Source organism: Anabrus simplex, chromosome 1 (genome assembly GCF_040414725.1).
Source record: "Anabrus simplex isolate iqAnaSimp1 chromosome 1, ASM4041472v1, whole genome shotgun sequence".
NCBI classification, from domain to species: Eukaryota; Metazoa; Arthropoda; class Insecta; order Orthoptera; family Tettigoniidae; genus Anabrus; species Anabrus simplex.
In genome coordinates, this window is record NC_090265.1 from 128,322,237 (window position 1) to 128,343,862 (window position 21,626).

A 21,626-nucleotide genomic window follows, 5' to 3' on the forward strand; every position below is an offset into this window, starting at 1 on the left:
TACCTTCGTTCTGGAGTTTACCGTATCCACTGCAATAACTGTCTAACAAGCTACATAGGACATACAGGCAGAAACTTTACTATCAGATACAACGAACACGTCAATGCCATAAAACACAACCATTTTTCGGCAATAGGACAACACATGGTTGATTACAAACATAACTTTACTAATATAGATAATGATATGATAATATTAAGCACAAACCCCAAAGGACCCTTACTCAAAATTACTGAAGAACTATATATAACAGTAGACCAATATGCCAACCCTAATTATAATATTAATGAAATAACAGATAAAACCAATATTTTATTTAATAAAATCATCCCTTTTATAAAAAACTATTATCTGAGAACAGTCAATAAATAACACCGCGCGCAATCCACAGCGCAGGAGAAAGACACAACTAACTCCACCTCTACACAGTTAGCAACTCCCCTTCCCCACCCCTCCATTCCCCTCACGACAACAGACACTAATACCACAAGTTCACGATATAGTACACGCCAAGCTGCCAAGCGATACACTTCCCAATCATCTCACGACAGTAAGTAATCTCTACAACACACACACACACACGCACACGCGCGCACACACACACACACACACACACACACAAGTTTAACACTTTAACATTCTAATACGCTTCTAATTGATTTCATTTACTTTTTACAGATAGTTAGCAAGTATCATAGACCGAAAAAGAACCACCTACAACAACAGCTTTCATAACCCCAGCAGCACATTCATCTTCAATCTGTATATTTAACAAGACAATATAAGTTTATAGTGATTGGACTTTAGCAAATAGTGGCCAATAGTGCCCCATTTGAACTTGGCATGTACACGTGAAGAACAGTACTTCATATGAAGATTTACAAATTTGCAGGACTGCCTCTTACCTTTTAACTTGCATATTGAAATGTACCATTGTCTTATGTTGCATTTAATGTATTTTACACAGTATATATTTGAAGAGGTCATTCAATACAGGTTTTAATTACCTGGCATTTCATTTCTCAACGCAATCTCAAATTCAGATTCACATTACTTAATTTGACAAAGTTTATATAAAGTATACTACCCCATTTGAAATTGACACATACGCATGAGGAAAGATATGAATTTCACAAAACGTATATGATTGTCTTATACCTTTCAACTTTTATACATTGAAGTGTGCTAATGTCTTCTTTGCATGAAATGTATTTTAAATAGCATATAATTGCAGGAGTTATTCAACAGAGGTTACAATTACCTAGCTTACTATTATTTCAAACGCATTTCACTTTGTTATTGTAATTTCAACTTCGAATTCACATTACTCATTTTGACAAAGTCTAAGCCTAATAAGAAGAGTATACTGTATAAGCACATGCGGCTACATTTAAGCATATTTAGTCGACTAATAACAACGCAATATGAAAGTCCTTTTAAAGAACTATTACTAGTAAAACTTGAACGTTAATGCTATATTCAAGGTCAGGTGTAAATAACAAATTTTATCATGTTTATATTTTTTTTTAATGTGTTAAATATAGATATCTTTTTAATATTCTTGATCCTTTAAACTTAGATGTAAGAAGCAGAATTTCACTTCTAGACATACTACCTAATGTCTATCAAACATGACATGTTTATTTGTAAGATACAACTGTTAAAACATGTATTCTAATGTGTATGTAAATGACAGCTGAGGATGACTTGTGATAAGTCGAAACCGGTCCTGTTTTAAAAAACATTACTAAATTTAGTATTGATAAGGTGGATCTCTTTCTTTCTATGACATACTGTAGATATCAATACGGAACATCATGAAATTTATTAATCAAGATAAGACTGTAATCTTTTAACTTTGTTGTTCGGAGTATACATGGATCATCTGCTGAAAGGTATAAAGTGGCAGGGAGGGATTCAGTTAGGTGGAAATGTAGTAAGCAGTTTGGCCTATGCTGACGACTTGGGCTTAATGGCAGATTGGCTCGAAAGCCTGCAGTCTAATAACTCGGAACTTGAAAATAGGTGCAATGATTATGGTATGAAAATTAGCTTTTCGATGACTAAATTGATGTAATTTGGTAAGAAATTCAACAGAATTGAATGTCAGATTGGTGATACAAAGCTGGAACAGGTAGATAATTTTTAATTATTTAGGTTGTGTGTTCTTCCAGGATGGTAATATAGTAAGTGAGATTGAATCAAGGTGTAGTAAAGCTAATGCATCGAGCTTGCAGATGCGATCAACAGTTTTCTGTACGAAAAAAGTCAGCTCCTGGACAAAACTATCTTTACATCGATTTGTTTTTAGACCAACTTTGCTTTACGGGAGCGAAAGCTGGGTGGACTCAGTATATCTTATTAATAAGTTAGAAGTAACAGATATAAAAGTAGTGAGAATGATTGCTGGTACAAACAGGTGGGACCAATGTCAGGAGGGTTCTCGGAATGAAAAGATAAAGACTAAGTTAGGAATGAACTCAATGGATGAAGCTGTACACATAAAGTGGCTTCGGTGGTGAGGCGAATGGAGGAGGATAGGTTACCTAGGAGAATAATGGACTCTGTTATGTAGGGTAAGGAAAGTAGAGGGAGGCCAAGACGATGATGGTTAGACTCGGTTTCTAACGATTTAGAGATAAGAGGTATAGAACTAAATGAACCCTCACCACTAGTTGCAAATAGAGGATTGTGGCGACGTTTAGTAAATTCACAGAGGCTTGCAGACTGAATGCTGAAAGGCTTAACAGTCTATAATGATAATGCATGGATGCATATACGTGTGTGTGTGTGTGTGTGTGTGTGTGTGTGCGTGCGTGCGTGCGTGCGTGCGTGCGTGCGTGCGTGCGTGCGTGTGTGCGTGCGTGCGTGCGTGCGTGCGTGCGTGCGTGCGTGCGTGCGTGCGTGCGTGCGTGCGTGCGTGCGTGCGTGCGTGCGTGTGTGTGTGTGTGTGTGTGTGTGTGTGTGTGTGTGTGTAGAAACGTTTTTCTGTGGTGGTTGATAGTGTGATGTGTGTATGAGGAGGTCCGTATTGAGACAAACATAAAACCCCACTCTCTGAGTTCCAGAAATTAACCATACACATCAAAAATCCCCAACCTGGCCAAGAATTGAGCCAAAAGCCTTAACGATGACTATTCAACCAAAGAGCCAGACTGGGATCTTGAAATTGGTTTGGAGAAATAGAAACCAGAAAACAATCTAAGACAACAACCAAATTGATAACATGACTAGTTTCATGCAGCTGAATTTGAAAGTGTCCAGTAGTATAACTACTAACATTCACATTGGCGCTTGAAGTGTGGTAGTAATATTGCTATTGACATATGATTAGTGTTAAATAGAACTATTTGTTTTACTTCTGTTGTCTTAGAGACCTGTAATAAGAGCTTGTAGATTGCAGTAGTCTTAAGGAAACTTATAAGTGTGTTGTATGTAATATTGTAATAAACTAAAACATTACAGAAATGATGACACAGTAAAATTTATCCTCTTATTGTTCCCAGCTTGTGTGCGGATCACAGTGGATGGTGGTACAAATCGGTGGTATGAGTATGCCAAAAGTGAGGAAGATTGTGCTCTTCCTGATATGATAATTGGTGATATGGACTCGGCTACAGTGGAGGTGCTGAATTACTACCAGGAAAGAGATGTCAATATTATTAGAACTCCAGATCAAAATGAAACTGATTTTACTAAAGCCTTGAGGAAAACAGCCAGTTATGCTAGAAATAGACAGCTCAAGGTGAAAATATTTACATTCTCTTGATTGACAGTATTGTTTATTTTACATTATACAGTATTTCACTGTTCGTTTAATCCTTCGTTTAAACTTTCATTGTCTAGAACAGGCATGTCAGACTTAAAACCCCAACTGAACAAGGACTCCACATCGAAACTCACCAGTTCACTAAAGTGCCGATTGACTCAGTCATTTCTCAACACCTATTCCCTGAGGACATTACTAAATTATTTTACCACTGCATGACTTCCAGCTATTTCTTGTGGGGTGGGAATTTTTATGAACAGACGGACGGAGTGGCTAGGGGAAGTCCACTTTCGCCCGTAGTGGCTAATTTCTTTATGGAGCATTTTGAGGAGGAGGCTATTGCTTTGGCGCCCATCAAACCTGTGATATGGTGGAGGTATCTTGATGATGCATTTGTGGTCTGGACAGAGGATCCTGAGAAACTTCACCACCTAAATCATCAACATCCTTCAGTTAAATTCACTATGGAGATGGAGTCGGACGGATGCCTTCCTTTCTTGGATGTTCTAGTAAGAAAGAAACCGGACAGCTCCTTAGGACATACCATCTATCATAAGTGTACCCACACAAATCGCTATCTTCATGCAGATTCTCACCACCATCCAGCACAAAAACAAGGCATTCTCACGATACTCGCCAAGAGATGATGTAGATGTTGATTCCCATAGGGAACCTAAAATATTTTGTTCCGAATGAGTAAATTTATAATACCAATATAATGGTCCGTTATTGGACATTATAAATTTTCCAGCTAACTCATTCTTGATTGCCTGCGTTTCGCCCTCGTGTGCTAAGTTAGGCTCGTCAGTTGGGACTTAGCACACCACCCAAGATGCAAGGCTAGTGCATACCATGGAGGCCACTGCATAGGCTACTTGAAGCCACCAGCAGTGCCAATGCACTATGAGAGCTATGTCTCATTTTCAAAAATTGATGCCTGCCTGGCCATCAAATGATGTAGATGTTGATTCCCATAGGGAACCTAAAATATTTTGTTCCGAATGAGTAAATTTATAATAACAATATAATGGTCCGTTATTGGACATTATAAATTTTCCAGCTAACTCATTCTTGGTTGCCTGCGTTTCGCCCTCGTGTGCTAAGTTAGGCTCGTCAGTTGGGACTTAGCACACCACCCAAGACGCAAGGCTAGTGCATACCATGGAGGCCACTGCATAGGCTACTTGAAGCCACCAGCAGTGCCAGTGCACTATGAGAGCTATGTCTCATTTTCAAAAATTGATGCCTGCCTGGCCATCAAATGATGTAGATGTTGATTCCCATAGGGAACCTAAAATATTTTGTTCCGAATGAGTAAATTTATAATACCAATATAATGGTCCGTTATTGGACATTATAAATTTTCCAGCTAACTCATTCTTGATTGCCTGCGTTTCGCCCTCGTGTGCTAAGTTAGGCTCGTCAGTTGGGACTTAGCACACCACCCAAGACGCAAGGCTAGTGCATACCATGGAGGCCACTGCATAGGCTACTTGAAGCCACCAGCAGTGCCAATGCACTATGAGAGCTATGTCTCATTTTCAAAAATTGATGCCTGCCTGGCCATCAAATGATGTAGATGTTGATTCCCATAGGGAACCTAAAATATTTTGTTCCGAATGAGTAAATTTATAATACCAATATAATGGTCCGTTATTGGACATTATAAATTTTCCAGCTAACTCATTCTTGGTTGCCTGCGTTTCGCCCTCGTGTGCTAAGTTAGGCTCGTCAGTTGGGACTTAGCACACCACCCAAGACGCAAGGCTAGTGCATACCATGGAGGCCACTGCATAGGCTACTTGAAGCCACCAGCAGTGCCAATGCACTATGAGAGCTATGTCTCATTTTCAAAAATTGATGCCTGCCTGGCCATCAAATGATGTAGATGTTGATTCCCATAGGGAACCTAAAATATTTTGTTCCGAATGAGTAAATTTATAATACCAATATAATGGTCCGTTATTGGACATTATAAATTTTCCAGCTAACTCATTCTTGATTGCCTGCGTTTCGCCCTCGTGTGCTAAGTTAGGCTCGTCAGTTGGGACTTAGCACACCACCCAAGACGCAAGGCTAGTGCATACCATGGAGGCCACTGCATAGGCTACTTGAAGCCACCAGCAGTGCCAATGCACTATGAGAGCTATGTCTCATTTTCAAAAATTGATGCCTGCCTGGCCATCAAATGATGTAGATGTTGATTCCCATAGGGAACCCAAAATATTTTGTTCCGAATGAGTAAATTTATAATACCAATATAATGGTCCGTTATTGGACATTATAAATTTTCCAGCTAACTCATTCTTGGTTGCCTGCGTTTCGCCCTCGTGTGCTAAGTTAGGCTCGTCAGTTGGGACTTAGCACACCACCCAAGACGCAAGGCTAGTGCATACCATGGAGGCCACTGCATAGGCTACTTGAAGCCACCAGCAGTACCAATGCACTATGAGAGCTATATCTCATTTTCAAAAATTGATGCCTGCCTGGCCATCAAATGATGTAGATGTTGATTCCCATAGGGAACCTAAAATATTTTGTTCCGAATGAGTAAATTTTTGAAAATGAGACATAGCTCTCATAGTGCATTGGCACTGCTGGTGGCTTCAAGTAGCCTATGCAGTGGCCTCCATGGTATGCACTAGCCTTGCGTCTTGGGTGGTGTGCTAAGTCCCAACTGACGAGCCTAACTTAGCACACGAGGGCGAAACGCAGGCAACCAAGAATGAGTTAGCTGGAAAATTTATAATGTCCAATAACGGACCATTATATTGGTATTACTCGCCAAGAGGTCGAGACGAATTTGTGAGCCATCAAATATCCAGGTGGAAATGGACACGCTCTAAGTCACGTTCAGCGGTAATGATTACAGTAATTTGCAGATTCATAGAGCCCTGCATCCCAGAGAAACGACCAAGCAAAACTCACAGAAGGAAGAAGTGAAGGGAACTGCCTACTTGCCTTACATTCACAACACCACAGATCAAATTGCCAAAGTCCTCCGCAAACACAATATAAAAACCGTGTTTGGCACCGCCATTAAAATTGCTCACAGTCTGAGTAAAACCAAGGACAAATTATCCCCACTTTTACATCATGTTTTATATGAATTGCCCTATACTTGCGGTAAGGTATACATCGGCCAAACATGTCGGTCCATTGGTACCCGTATCAAGGAACATGAACGTAATATTCGTCTCAACCAGCCAGACAAATCGGCACTAGCTGAGCACGCACTGTCGTCAGGTCATGATTGTCATGTTTCAAGAGATGCTCAAGCTCTTATTCACACTAGACACTATAGGTCCAGGATTATACGGGAAGCTGTGGTAATATGTAGAAATCCTAATAATTTCAACAGGGCTATCAATTAAGTAATACCTGGTTGCTGGCCATTAAGAATTTACGCAGGTAGTTCCCTTCCCTGTCCCTAGCGCTATTAGCTGCCATCCTCGGAGGCCTGGGTTCGATTCCCGATACTGTCAGGAATTTAAGAATGGCAGGAGGGCTGGTATGTGGTTGAAATGGTACATGCAGCTCACCTCCATTGGGGGTGTGCCTGAAAAGAGCTACACCACCTCGGGATAAGGACAAGAGTTAAAAAAAATGACAAAGCCTTTTGTAAACAACTGCAAAATTACAAACACACACACCCCCCCCCCCCCCAACATTATTGTTTAAAAATAAAGATGGAATAATAGCGCATAACAATAAGGAAATCATGGCGGAAGCATTTAACAAGCTCTTGAACAGTGATGAACCTGAAAAGCTCTTATTAATTGATACACATACCCTGATAAAAACTAAACCAGAAAATATAAACCCACCTACAGCAAAAGAAGTTGAAACAGTGCTTAAAGAAATGAGGAACTACAAAGCGTGTGGAGAAGACCAGGTTTATGCAGAGATGTGAAATATGCCGGCAGTGCAGCTCAGACATCCCTCCATATGATATTACGGAAGATTTGGATATCAGAAAAATTCCCAGAATAATGGACAATAGCTATAATTAATCCAGTTCATAAGAAAGGTGAAAGAAGTAATCCAGACAACTATAGAGGTATTTCCATGCTTGACTGCACGTATAAGATTTTCTCTAAGATACTATATAATCGGATTAAAGAACGACTTGATCAAGAGTTAGGTTAATACCAGGGAGGCTTCAGACCTTAGAGAAGCTGCTCTGAACAAATAATAACTTTGAAGCTAGTTGTAGCATATTACAGAAAACGAAACAAGCTCCTTCCAATAAAGTTTATAGATTTCAAGAAAGCTTACGACTCCAATAACAGACCATCATTATTAAAAATTTTAAGACATTTTGGACTTCATCCAAAGCTAATCAAATTGATTGAACTTACTCTAATACAATTTCTAAAATTAAGTTCAGAGGAGAACTTTCTGAACCATTCTTGGTAACAACTGGTTTAAGACAGGGTGACAGATTCTCACCTCTTCTTTTTAACTGTGCACTAAAGTACATTATGAGGGAATGGTGTAAGAACACCTCGAAAAATATAAAGATTGGAACCGAGAAGGTTAACATACATTTGAACTGTCTAGGATTTGCTGATGATCTAGCTCTTCTGGCCAATGATATTCAGGAAATAAAACAACAAATAAAATCTTTACAGGAAATAGCTCAAAATATTGGTTTGAAAATTTCATTTGAAAAAACAGAAATTATGCTAACTCAACTTCTGCTTGCAATCAAAATTAAGCTGGAAGATTAAGAAATAAAAATAGTAGAAAAATTTAAATATTTAGGTGAAATAATCACATATAACCTGAACAAGAAACCAGCATGGCAAAATAGAATAGATAAACTGGTTACACCACAGCATGTTGCCAAGAATTCATATAATAAAAAGTGTCTCTCAGTAGCAACCTAATTGAAACACTACAAAACAGTCACCCAGCCACAAATTACATATGCAAGTGAAACATTATTCAAAACAACAAACACAGTTTCAATAGATAGAATACTCAAGTTAGAAAGGAGAATAAGAGAATAGTGAGGACCTGTTTAAATAAAAATTATCAAGTAAACAGAGTCTGGAGACTAGCTTCCAATGAGACAGTTTATAAAGAAATAGAACCTGTGACTAGCACAATAAAAAAGAAACAAATATCATTCTTAGGCCATCTAATATGGTCGCCAGAAAATAGAATCAGTAGAAAAATAATAGAAAAATTATGGAAGAGTAAGAATAATAATAGATGGATCACAGAACTTAAAGAAGACATGAGAGAGTTGCATATTACAATAGAAGATTTAAAATACAAAACCAATACACTCAAAATATTGAAAGATAAATACACTAGACTACAGACAAAAATCAACAAGCAGAGAATAGGAAGAGTGATTCCAGAAGCAGAAAGAAAATTACGTTCAGAAAGGATGAAACAGTATTGGGCTGACAAAAAGAAGAAAAACCTCCATAAACCTGACTAAGTAGTCCTATGTTGGCTAAAAAATTTAAATAAATAAATAAAATGCTATGAAGATTCATCTCAGTTCAAACCCGACCCCGTAGATAAATGGGACAAGGGTTGGACATACATACATACATACATACATACATACATACATACATACATACATACATACATACATATTACTGTGGTTTATTTTAACATCATTATGCCCTACTCAGGAGCACGGTTGAACTTGCTTAGCTGATGTGTTGGCCTTCTTTTCCTCCCAAAATCTCTTCATCCTCTTGCTGAGCTTCTTCCTTCGTTCTTCTGTCCAAGTTATAGTAGCTCTGGTGTTGGGTTTGTCTTCAAAGTGGTGATTGTCGATTTTGGTTCTGAATTTACATCTGCCCTGTTTGTCGATTTTGGTTCTGAATTTACATCTGCCCTGTACAACGTCTTCTGAGATGTTGATTTCTTGAAGATCTGTTTCAATTTCACGAAGCCAGCTGTTCTTGGTTTTCAATGAAAGGGCCAGGTTGAGAATTCTTTTAGTTAGCCTGTTAGTGTTCATTCTGATTGTGTCCATAAAATTTCAATTGTCTTTTCCGAAAAGTGTGAGAAATTTTTTCAGAATGACAATATATCTCCTGGGATTATTTTTTCTCCATATTCCATCCATACAAACTGGGCCAAACATTTTTCGTAAAATTTTCCTTTCTTGTTTCTCAATGTCTTTGGTTAAAGATCCGCCACCAATGATTAAGGTTTCTGAGGCATATAATGCTTCAGGTTTGATCACTGTATTATGGTGTCTAAGTTTTGCATTTTGAGATATTGATTTTTTATTATACCTGTTCCAAGTGATCCTGTATGCTTTCTGTAATTTGGAAATTCTTTATTTGCTTCGCAGTTTAAACCAGACAGCTGAATAATTTCTCCCAAATATTTAAATTGGTTCACTTGAACAATTTTGCCGAATTTAGTTATCATAGGTTGTCCATCTAAGTATCGTGAGGATCCTTCCATGTATTGAGTTTTCTCATACGAAATTTGAAGTCCTGTTTTGATGGCAATTTCATGTAGTTTTTCAATGGAATGAATTGCTTCATGCCTATTGTTGGAAAGGATTGCTATGTCATCAGCAAAGGCCAGACATTGCACGTGAATTCTGTCTTTACGTAGTCTTCCAAGGGTTATTCTTTTAGTTTCCTTTTCCCAGGTCCTGATTACTTTCTCAAGTACCAAGTTAAACAGTAACGGCGATAAACCATCCCCTTGACGGACCCCGGTGTTAACAGGAAAAGGCTCAGGTATTTCGCCTAGGAATTTAATTTTTGAAGTAATACCAGTTAATGTTTGTTTTATTATTATTATTATTATTATTATTATTATTATTATTATTATTATTATTCGCTGGGGCCATCGAGTACCACGTTAAGTCTTCTTGCATTTGACACTGAACTTGGCCTTCTTTAGACCCCAAATTTCCCTCATTCTTTGTGGGTGGGCCTGCTTATGCTCCTCTAGCCCATTCGTCAATATTTTCTTGCGGAAGCGACCAACTGGCTTAATAATAATAATAATAATAATAATAATAATAATAATAATAATAATAATAATAATAATAATAATAATAAACCCCAAAACCACAATTCCCTGGTTTAGAAATACCAAAGAAGACCTGCAAATGCTACATATCTCAGCTGAAGATGCCCTTAACAGAGATCTCTTCCGCAAGAAAATATTGACGAACGGGCTAAACCGAGACGAGCAACCGAAGAGAAGACACGGTGTCCCTTGGACAGAGGAGCGTAAGCAGGCCCACTCACAAAGAATGAGGGAAATTTGGGCTCTAAGGAAGGCCAAGTTCAGTGTCAAATGCAACAAGACTTAACGTGGTCCTTGATGGCCCCAGCGAATTATATATACACTGACTGACAGAGCAAATGCAACACCAAGAAGGAGTGGTCAGAACTTTATGCCAATTGCAGGGTAGACTGACGTCACTGAGGTATGCTCATGATGTGAAATGCGCCGCTGTGCTGTGCACGTAGCGAACGATAAATGGGACACGGCGTTGGCGAATGGCCCACTTCGTACCGTGATTTCTCAGCCGACAGTCATTGTAGAACGTGTTGTCGTGTGCCACAGGACACATGTATAGCTAAGAATGCCAGGCCGCCGTCAACGGAGGCATTTCCAGCAGACAGACGACTTTACGAGGGGTATGGTGATCGGGCTAAGAAGGGCAGGTTGGTCGCTTCGTCAAATCGCAGCCGATACCCATAGGGATGTGTCCACGGTGCAGCGCCTGTGGCGAAGATGGTTGGCGCAGGGACATATGGCACGTGCGAGGGGTCCAGGCGCAGCCCGAGTGACGTCAGCACGCGAGGATCGGCGCATCCGCCGCCAAGCGGTGGCAGCCCCGCACGCCACGTCAACCGCCATTCTTCAGCATGTGCAAGACACCCTGGCTGTTCCAATATCGACCAGAACAATTTCCCGTCGATTGGTTGAAGGAGGCCTGCACTCCCGGCGTCCGCTCAGAAGACTACCATTGACTCCACAGCATAGACGTGCACGCCTGGCATGGTGCCGGGCTAGAGCAACTTGGATGAGGGAATGGCGGAACGTCGTGTTCTCCGATGAGTCACGCTTCTGTTCTGTCAGTGATAGTCACCGCAGACGAGTGTGGCGTCGGCGTGGAGAAAGGTCAAATCCGGCAGTAACTGTGGAGCGCCCTACCGCTAGACAACGCAGCATCATGGTTTGGGGCGCTATTGCGTATGATTCCACGTCACCTCTAGTGCGTATTCAAGGCACATTAAATGCCCACCGCTACGTGCAGCATGTGCTGCGGCCGGTGGCACTCCCGTACCTTCAGGGGCTGCCCAATGCTCTGTTTCAGCAGGATAATGCCCACCCACACACTGCTTGCATCTCCCAACAGGCTCTACGAGGTGTACAGATGCTTCCGTGGCCAGCGTACTCTCCGGATCTCTCACCAATCGAACACGTGTGGGATCTCATTGGACGCCGTTTGCAAACTCTGCCCCAGCCTCGTACGGACGACCAACTGTGGCAAATGGTTGACAGAGAACGGAGAACCATCCCTCAGGACACCATCCGCACTCTTATTGACTCTGTACCGCGACGTGTTTCTGCGTGCATCGCTGCTCGCGGTGGTCCTACATCCTACTGAGTCGATGCCGTGCGCATTGTGTAACCTGCATATCGGTTTGAAATAAACATCAATTATTCATCCGTGCCGCCTCTGTTTTTTCCCCAACTTTCATCCCTTTCGAACCACTCCTCCTTGGTGTTGCATTGTCACTGTCAGTCAGTGTATATAATAAAAAATATTGCCGTTTTCTCAAACGACGTAGAAACCCGCTAGAGCTCAAGTTGAAATGTTAAAGGAAAATGCCGAACAAACTGGTCTGCAGATATCGTTTGAAAAAACAGAAGTAATGACTAACATTAAAGAGGCTCCACCAAAACTCCATACAAAATACGGGGACATCACACGAGTAGACAAATTCAAATACCTGGGTGAGATCATCATGAAAAATGGACTGAACAAAGAAGCACTTCAGAAGCGAGAACGCAAACTAGAAATAGCCTACCAAACATCCCGCACAATCTAAAAAAAAAAAAAAAAAAAAGGATCTTGATTTAGGGATGGATTGGCTGCTATAACAGCAGATGGTGCAAGGAATATGAGTGGTACAAAAACTGGATAAATTGGAATAAGAAACAAATTTACTAACAGAAATACTGATATGCCTCTTGAATTACACTGCATTATTCATCAACAAGTGCTATGTGGAAAAAATTAAATACAGTATATTCGATCACATGGACTCAATCATCGGTAGAAATTGATTGTGATCATGGCAATTTAATTTATCATAGCGAGGTACGCTGGCTTAGTTGTGGTATATTTTGAAATAATGCTTTCAACTTCATGAAGAAATAAGCACATTTATGAACGTGAAACAGAAAAAAGTAGCAGAATTTGGAGACAAAAACTGGATGTGGGATTTAGTAGGCCTAATACAGATATAACTCAACATTGAAATATTTTGAAGAAGGGATAGTAAGAGAAAGGCCTGCTTTTAAATGAATTGTATAGTTCTGTGGTAATAATAATAATAATAATAATCATCATCATCGTATGGCCTTAGCTACCATGTACAGACATTTCAATTTAACGCCATCTAGCTGTCTGCTCATTAATTTCGACATTCTGTTTTACTATAGGCCTATTAGATGACAGACCGAGTAAACCGAAACTCTTTTGGGTGTCTGCAGCTGAGATTTAATTAATTTTGCCTGGTAAACACCAAACGTGTCACCAGAAATCATTTACATGCCGATATCGTACGACATGGAGTGTCGAATGGACTTTTTTCCACCCTTCAAAAATCTGACTACCTCTGTCGGGTTTGAACCCGCTGTCTTGGGATCAGGAGGCCGACACTGTACCGTTGACCCACAGCAGCACCTACTTATGTGGTAGCGTTAAAAAATATATTGAATTTATTTTGACACTGATTGGTGAAGGGCATGTTTTTCATGTTGTACTGAGCTTCAAGAAGCAAACTCAAACAGTTCAGTGCCTTATGATTGGCTTTTTAAGTTGATTGACTTATTGAAGAGTGAGTTTGAAAACAGATTTAAAGACCTATCTGTGAGTGCGGAGAAAATTCATTTGTTAAAAAATCCATCTGCATTTAACATCGGTCATGCACCTGTGAACTACAGGTCGAATTAATGGAACTTCAGTGTTGTTCCCTATCACAGACGGATTTATGGAGGGGTTAAGGGGGGCTTTAATTCCCCCTCCTGCTTTAGTTATATTTAAAAGTTAAAAGTTTTATTAAACTTTCAAGATTTTCGGGATCTCAAGTTTGATGTCGGATCAAATATATCAGGTAAATTTATTGGAACCCAAGCACTGATTTTAAATGAGCAACCTCTGGCACTTTACACACACTGCTTCAGCCATCAACTGAATTTGTGCATTACAAAAAGCTATATTAGGCAAATTAAAAATGTGCTAGGGATTATCTCATCAGTGACAATGTTTGTCTCTGCTCCTGTGAAAAGAATGTCTGCTCTTCAAAGAGTGAACCTGGCATCAGTGAGTCAAAAAAGACCAAGTTAAATACATTTTGTCCTACTCATTGGATAGCTTCATTGTATTTCAAGAAATAATGTTACATGTTGTAAGGCTTTTTGAACAAATAGAAGAATATCCAGATAGTAAGACTTTAAGTAAAGCTGTTTGCTTCAGGCACAGCTTTGGGAAGAAGTGAATTTATCATTGGTTTGTAAACAGCTGTTCACTCTTTGGCCCACACTGTGAAACTAAGTAAGTTCTTGCAAAATCCTAAACAATATTTATCATCTGCATTGTCTGGCATTGGTACCATAATAGGAAGGTTGAATATAATGAGAAAAAATACCAATGAAAAGTGTAAAGGCATTTTTATTGCGGGAAGTGGCTGCTTCAATGGGTGAAGAAATCCGTCTCCCATATATTTGTGGCAGGCAAACTCAAAGAATGAATGTGACAACTGGGGATCCTGAAGAATATTTCAGGAAGATATTAGGGGTTATTCCCAGCAATTTTTATAAGTTTTCAGTAGACAAAATTAATAAAGCATCAGAGATGTGTGAAGCAGATTGCACAGCAACAAGTGCTGAATTAAGAGCAGAAATATCACTATGTAGAGATAATCGGACAATGTCTCATCCAGAAAAAAATAGGAGGCCAAAAATTTGCTTATATTAGCTCTATGTAATGAAGACTTCTTTCCCAGTTATTAGACTATTGCTACCCTGTTAGTCATGACAGCCTCTACAGAGAGAAGTTTGTCAAAAACATATCAGATCACATCTGAACACATCTGATATGTTTTTGACATTTTTGACATGCTCTATTGGTAAAAAATATTTAATTCCCTCCATGGGAATTTAGAATTTTCCACATAGAGAGAAGTTTCTCAGCCATACGTAAGCTAAAAACCTACAAATACAATAGGAGAGAACCAGCTTAATGGCCTTGCATTAGCAATAGGGAAAGGGAAACAAATGTTGAAAATCCTTTAAGACAAAACCTCAAAGACAGGATATATATAATTGCTCAGATAATGCTTATTGATGTGAACTGCTCATATGTAACTGTACATAGCAAAGTTGATGTAGTACTTTAAACATTGTTTAATGGAATTTCATGATGAAATAAATATCAATAAATTACCTTAACTAGCGTTTACTATAGTGTAACAATTTCCTTAAAATAAACTGTAGAAATTTCATCACTACAGAAGTAAAATGTTCCAATTACTTGTTTTTTATTTGTGGAATGGCATTTTCTTTAAAGTTAGCCCCTCCCTTTAGGAAGTACTGGTTCCTCCTTTGTTCCCGATTAAGGGACAAGTTCATGGAGGGAAATTTGATTAACTTTTATGGGGCACTTAATAATGAAAATTTTCTGGCTTTCTTAAAATTTGTGAGAAAATACTTGTGTGCGTTTGCGAGTACGTACATTTGTGAACTAATATTTTCAAAAATCAAATTTGTAAAATATATTCCCGGATCAGTAAAGAACACCTACATTCCATTTTGAGAGTGGCTGTGTCAAATCTACCTCTAGACATTTCAACACTCACTTCAAGCGAAGGCCCAGACCTCTCATTAATTGGTAAGTTTATCCAAAGTTACAGAGTATTCTTTACTTTTCTCAATTTGTTTTGTATTGTGTGCCAGGTTTATTGTTTGTATTGTCGAATGGCCATGTGAGAAGTTAATTGGTTGGTGATTGAAGAAGGGGCCACCTGGGTGTATGGATGTATTTGTATATTAGAGAAGGACGGGGAGGGGAAATAATGTGGCCCATGGTTCTTTTAGGAATCTAACATTCAGCCTGCCTACAAATTAAGTTAGGAGGGTGACTGTGTGGTAGTGACTTAGTTTGACTTTGGTGAAAAGTGATTTCTTGTTGTAGATAATTCAAGTATTGTGGTGGCTTTACATAATTTGTTGGCTACTCTTTCATTGCCAGTGTTCCTGACAATTTTCTCCAAGTACTTGAAGTGATTAACTTGCATGATGTTACCGTATTTGGTCGGAACTGATCCCAAGTTTGGGTTCTTGGAGTACACGTACTGCATTTTCTCGTATGAGATTTAGAGGCCAGTTTTGATGGTGATATGAAGCTTCTCAATGGAGTGTCAGGTTTCCTTAGAAGTATGGGTAATTATTGTTAGATCGTCAACGGAGATGAGGTATTTTTAAATTGATCCCCTTACTTTGTGTTCCCATATTTATTCCTGACGTTTCTTTCTCCCATGTTTTAATGATGATGCTAGATTTAGAATGTATTTCTTGTAATATTTTCTTTCCATGGAATTGCATGTTGTACTCTTGTTGTTGTTGTAGTATTAATAATAGTAGTAGTTGTAGTAATAGTAGTATATTTTAACTTTATTATCACACTATTGTAAGTGTTCATTGCCACCAGGATATTTCCCAATTGCGATGTATTTGTTAATAATAATAAAATCTTATCTGGTATCAGGTTGAACAGGAGCGGGGACCTTGTCTTATTCCTATTTTTATTTCAAAGGGTTCTGAGATTTTGTCCATGAATTTCACTTCAGATGTTGTGTCTCAGAGTCCATTGGATTAACTTAGTTGTTCTAATGTGTACACAGTATTCATGTAGTACATTAAACAGGGTGGTGCAGTCAATAGAGTTTTATGCTTTTTTGAAGTCTACAAAAGTGATCACTATGCAGTTCAACTGGCAGTGCTGGAGGATCATTTTGAGTTTCCAGATTTATTCAGCGCATGATCAGCGCGGTTAGAAGCCTGCCTGGTATTCACCACTCTTATGTTCTGTCTATTGCTCCAGTCTGGTAAGGAGGGCATGTGAGAGCACTTTGTAGGCAATTGGCCAAGTGAAATGCCTCGGTAATTGTTTGGATTCGTCTTGCTGCCTTTTTTGTGTGTTGGGAGAATCAAAGCAGTTTTCCAGGCTGCAGGTATGCTTCCTTCACAATTAAGGCTTGTAGGCGGTTAAACAGGAGTTTATCTCTGATCGTGATCTTCACAGCAATTTCACCATCTTCCCCTGGTGATTTGTTGTTTTTGAGGTGTAATGTGATGTTTCATATCTTGGTGGAACCAAGCCCTGGTCTGGGGCGGATATCACGAATTGAAGTTTCTCTGTAGTTGGTTCGCAATTGTTTGGCTTCTCGAAGAACTGCTTGAGTATGTCACTGTTGGGATTACAATTAATAAATTTCATTTCTTTGTTCTGTATTGACTTATAAGTAAACAGTACATATTCCTTTAATGGAATGTTATTGCTTTTCCACCAATGCAATACTTCAACAATTTAACTCTAATTAACAACAAGTCATATAAATGCAGTACAAGTTTCAGTCTTTCTGACCTTCTTCACCTATAAAAAGCATAATTTACATTGAATATACAAAATACATTGAAATTGTTTGAAAAATATATGAAAATCATGCTTTATAAATCAAAAAAGAATTGAATTGCCAATCTTAAGTAACATGTATAAATTCTAGGAATAGCATTTCCAGCTGTGCAAATTTTGCTGTCACTCCCTCTAAAATTCCCACTGAGGAGTTAAATTACTTCCATTGAGGGAGCCATCATCAAACTACCTACGGATGAGGCCGAGGAGGTACGACAGAAATGACTGAGACTGATAAGGTCTGCTACTGTACCTGAACCCAATTTAACAAGAGGTGAGAGGAAAGCCCTGAAGGAACTCTAAGATAATTCTGAACTGACCTTTCTCTCAGCTGATAAAGGCAATGCAACGGTGGTAATGGAAACAGAGGAGTATAAGAAGAAGATCTTGGCTATGTTGTCAGAGCCTGTGTACAGACCGAGCTCATATGACCCTACCACACGTGTGTCCAACGCCACTGTGCAGCTCTTACCATCATCGTCTTGGTCTCCCTCTACTTCTCTTACCCTCCATTACTGAGTCCATTATTCTCTTAGGTAACCTAACCTCTTCCATTCGCCACACATGAACCCACCACCGAAACCAGTTTATGTGTACAGCTCCTCATTCCGAGTACTCTCCTGTCTTTGTTCCCAGCTGTTGGTACCAGCAATCATTCTCACTACTTCCATGTCTGTTACTTCTAACTTATGAATAAGATATACTGAGTCCACCCATCTTTCATCTAAAGCAAAGTTGTCTGAAAACAGACCGATGTAAAGATAGTTTCATCCGGGAGCTGCCTTCTTTCTTGCAGAATATTGTTGATCGAACCGCGAGCTCACTGCATTACCTTTCCAACATCTTGATTCAATCTCACTATACTACCATACCAGGAGAACACACATCCTAAATACATGAAATTATCTAACTCAAGTTCCAAGATACTAGACGGCAAGCTTTCAACACAATCTGCCATTAAGACCAAGTCTTCGGCATAGGCCAAACTGCTTATTATAGTACATTTGCACCTAATTAAATCCCTCCCTGCCTCCTTATACCTTTCAGCAGATGATCCATGTAAACTATGAACAACAAAGGTGAAATATTAAGCTTTGTCTAAATCCTGTAAGTCCCTTGAACCAAGAACTCATTCTACCATCAATTCTCACTGCAGCCCAATTGTCAACATACATGCCTTTAATTGATTTTAATAATCTACCCTTAATCCCATAGTCCTCCAGTACGGCAAACGTCTTTTCCCTCGATATTCTGTTATATACTGTCTCTAGATCTATGAAACATACACATAACTGTCTATTCCTATTGTAGCATTTTTCAGTTACCTGGCGTACTGAAAATCTGGTCCTGGAAGCTCCTCTATGATTTGAAACCACACTGGTTTTCATCCAACTTCCTTTCAAGCACTGATCACGCCCTCGCTTCCAAGAGGCCAGTGAACACATTGCCGGGTATACTAATCAGTGAGATACCTTGATATTTGTTGCAATCCTTCCTACTCCCTTGCTTATAGATAGATGAAGTTACTACTTTTGTCCAATCAGAAGCTATCTTTCAAACACTCCATGCTAATCTTATTACTCTATGAAGCCATTTCATCCCTGCCTTCCCACTATACTTCACTATTTCAGGTCTAATTTCATCTATTCGTGGTGCTTTATGACAATGGAGTTTATTTAAAATCCTTTTCACTTCATCAAGTGTAACTTCACCAACATCATTGTCCTCCTCCCCCTGGCTTGATTGTACATGATGTCATGCGGAATATTTTCTTTTACGTTGAGAAGATTTTCAAAATATTCCTTCCACCTGTCCAATGATTCCCTGGGATCTATTATGAGAGTACCTGTATTACCCAAAACACTATTCATTTCCTTTTTCCCTCCCTTCCTAAAATTCTTTATTACTGTCCAGAAAGGTTTCCTGCTGCTTGACTTAGCCTTTCCAGGTTATTACCAAAATCTTCCCACGACTTTTTTTTGGATTCTACAGCTATTTGTTTCACTGTTTCTTTCATCTATGTCCTGAACCTGTTTACCATCCATTGTTTGGAACTTTTCGCGAATTATATCCATGTTCTTCTGTCTAATATCCTCGTCTTGGAGTTTTTCAACCCTTGTCCATCTACAGACAGATTTCACCTTCCTCTATCCTATGCTTAGAGATATTGAGTTCACTACAGATTGGAGAGTGGTCTGTGTCATCTAAATATCCCCAGAAAACCTGCACATTCCTAACAGATTTCCTGAACTCAGAGTCAGTTAAGATATAGTCTATGATGGGCCTGGCACCTGTACCCTCCCATATGTAGCATTGGATAGCCTTGGGTATTCGTAACTGATAAACCCATACTAGCACAAAAGTCCAGCAAATGCTTCCCATTCCTATTAGCTTCCATATCTTTTCCTCATTTACCAATCATCCTTTTGTATCCTTCATTTCTGTTTCCAACTCTCACATAGAAATCATCCTTTAGCACTATCCTATCCTTGCTGTTGATCCTAACTATGATGTCAATCAATGCTTCATAATACTTGTCAACTTCATCCTCATCTGCTCCCTCACATGGTGAATACACTGAGACAATTCTCGTCCTAATTCCCGCAACTGCCAAATCTACCCACATCATTCGCTCATTTACGTGCTTAACAGAAACAATGTTGCATGCAATACTATTCCTGATGAACATCCCTACCCCTTCCCTTTAAACACCTGTCAAGTAAACTTTACAATCTCCTATCTCTTCCTCGTCATCTCCCATTACCTGAAAATCATTTACTCCTAACACATCTAGATGCATCCTCTTTGCTGACTCAGCCAGTTCTACTTTCTTTCTTTCTTTCTTTCTTTCTTTCTTTCTTTCTTCCATAAGCCACATTAACATTGATAGCACCACTGCTCTGGCTAAATACCTACACAAATTTGCTTCAGCCACATATAGGACGTAGTGAATCATATGGTCAGATACACTGTATTTTCTCAATAAGTTGTCAACCATAACCCTTCAACCCAATGCACTTCTGATGAATTTTGATGTGAAGTCCTTGTTTACTAAAGTAACGATTGACTCGGCCATGTCTCTCATTGAGCATCTGTTCCCTGAGGACATTACTAAGCTATTTCACCACTGCATGACTTCCAGCTATTTCTCATGGGATGGACAATTTTATGAACAGACGGATGGTGGGGCTATGGGAAGTCGACTTTCGCTAGTAGTGGCTAATTTCTGTATGGAGTATTTTGAGGAGGAGGCTCTCACTTTGGTGCCTATCAGACCTATGATTTTGTGGAGGTATGTTAACAATACATTTGTGGTCTGGACAGAAGGTCCTGATTACATCTATTTCTGAACCAAAGTCAGCAGCATCCTTCAACTTAATTCACTATGGAGATGGAGTCGGATGGATGCCTTCCTTTCTTGGATGTTCTAATAAGAAGGAAACCAGGCGGCTGCTTAGGACAGACCTTCAGTCGTAAGCCTACCCACACAAATCACTATCTCCATGCAGATTCTCATTACCATCCAGCACAAAAACAGGGTATTCTCACAACACTCACCAAAAGGGCAACACAAATTTGTGAGCCATCAAATATCCAGGAGGAGATGGACACACTGAAAGTCACATTCAAGGATAATGGTTATAATGATGTACAGATTCATTAAGACCTGCATCCCAGCGGGATGAGTAAGCAAATCTCACAGAAGGAAGAAGTGAAGGGAACTGCCTACCTGTCTTACACTCACAATACCACAGATTGAATTGCCAAGGTTCTCCACAAGCATATTGTAAAAAGCATGTTTGGCACAGTCACTAAAATTGCTCACAGTTTAGGTAAAAGCAAGGACGAATTGTCCCCACTATTACACTCTTGGGTGTACAAAATTCTCTCTACTTTTGGCAAGGTATACATTGGCCAAAC

The 21,626-nt window shown here is 39.3% G+C and overlaps 1 protein-coding gene across 7 annotated transcripts in view; it reads left to right on the forward strand.

The window, feature by feature from the left end:
- The window catches only part of LOC136884642 (thiamine pyrophosphokinase 1), a 204,064-nt gene that overhangs the window by 119,998 nt on the left and 62,440 nt on the right, over positions 1-21,626 (forward strand). For all 7 annotated transcript variants that reach the window (XM_067156922.2, XM_067156879.2, XM_067156887.2 and 4 more), the window contains one exon: positions 3,507-3,745. In XM_067156922.2, coding sequence (XP_067013023.1) covers positions 3,507-3,745 — 239 coding nt within the window. The remainder of the gene's footprint in view (positions 1-3,506; positions 3,746-21,626) is intronic.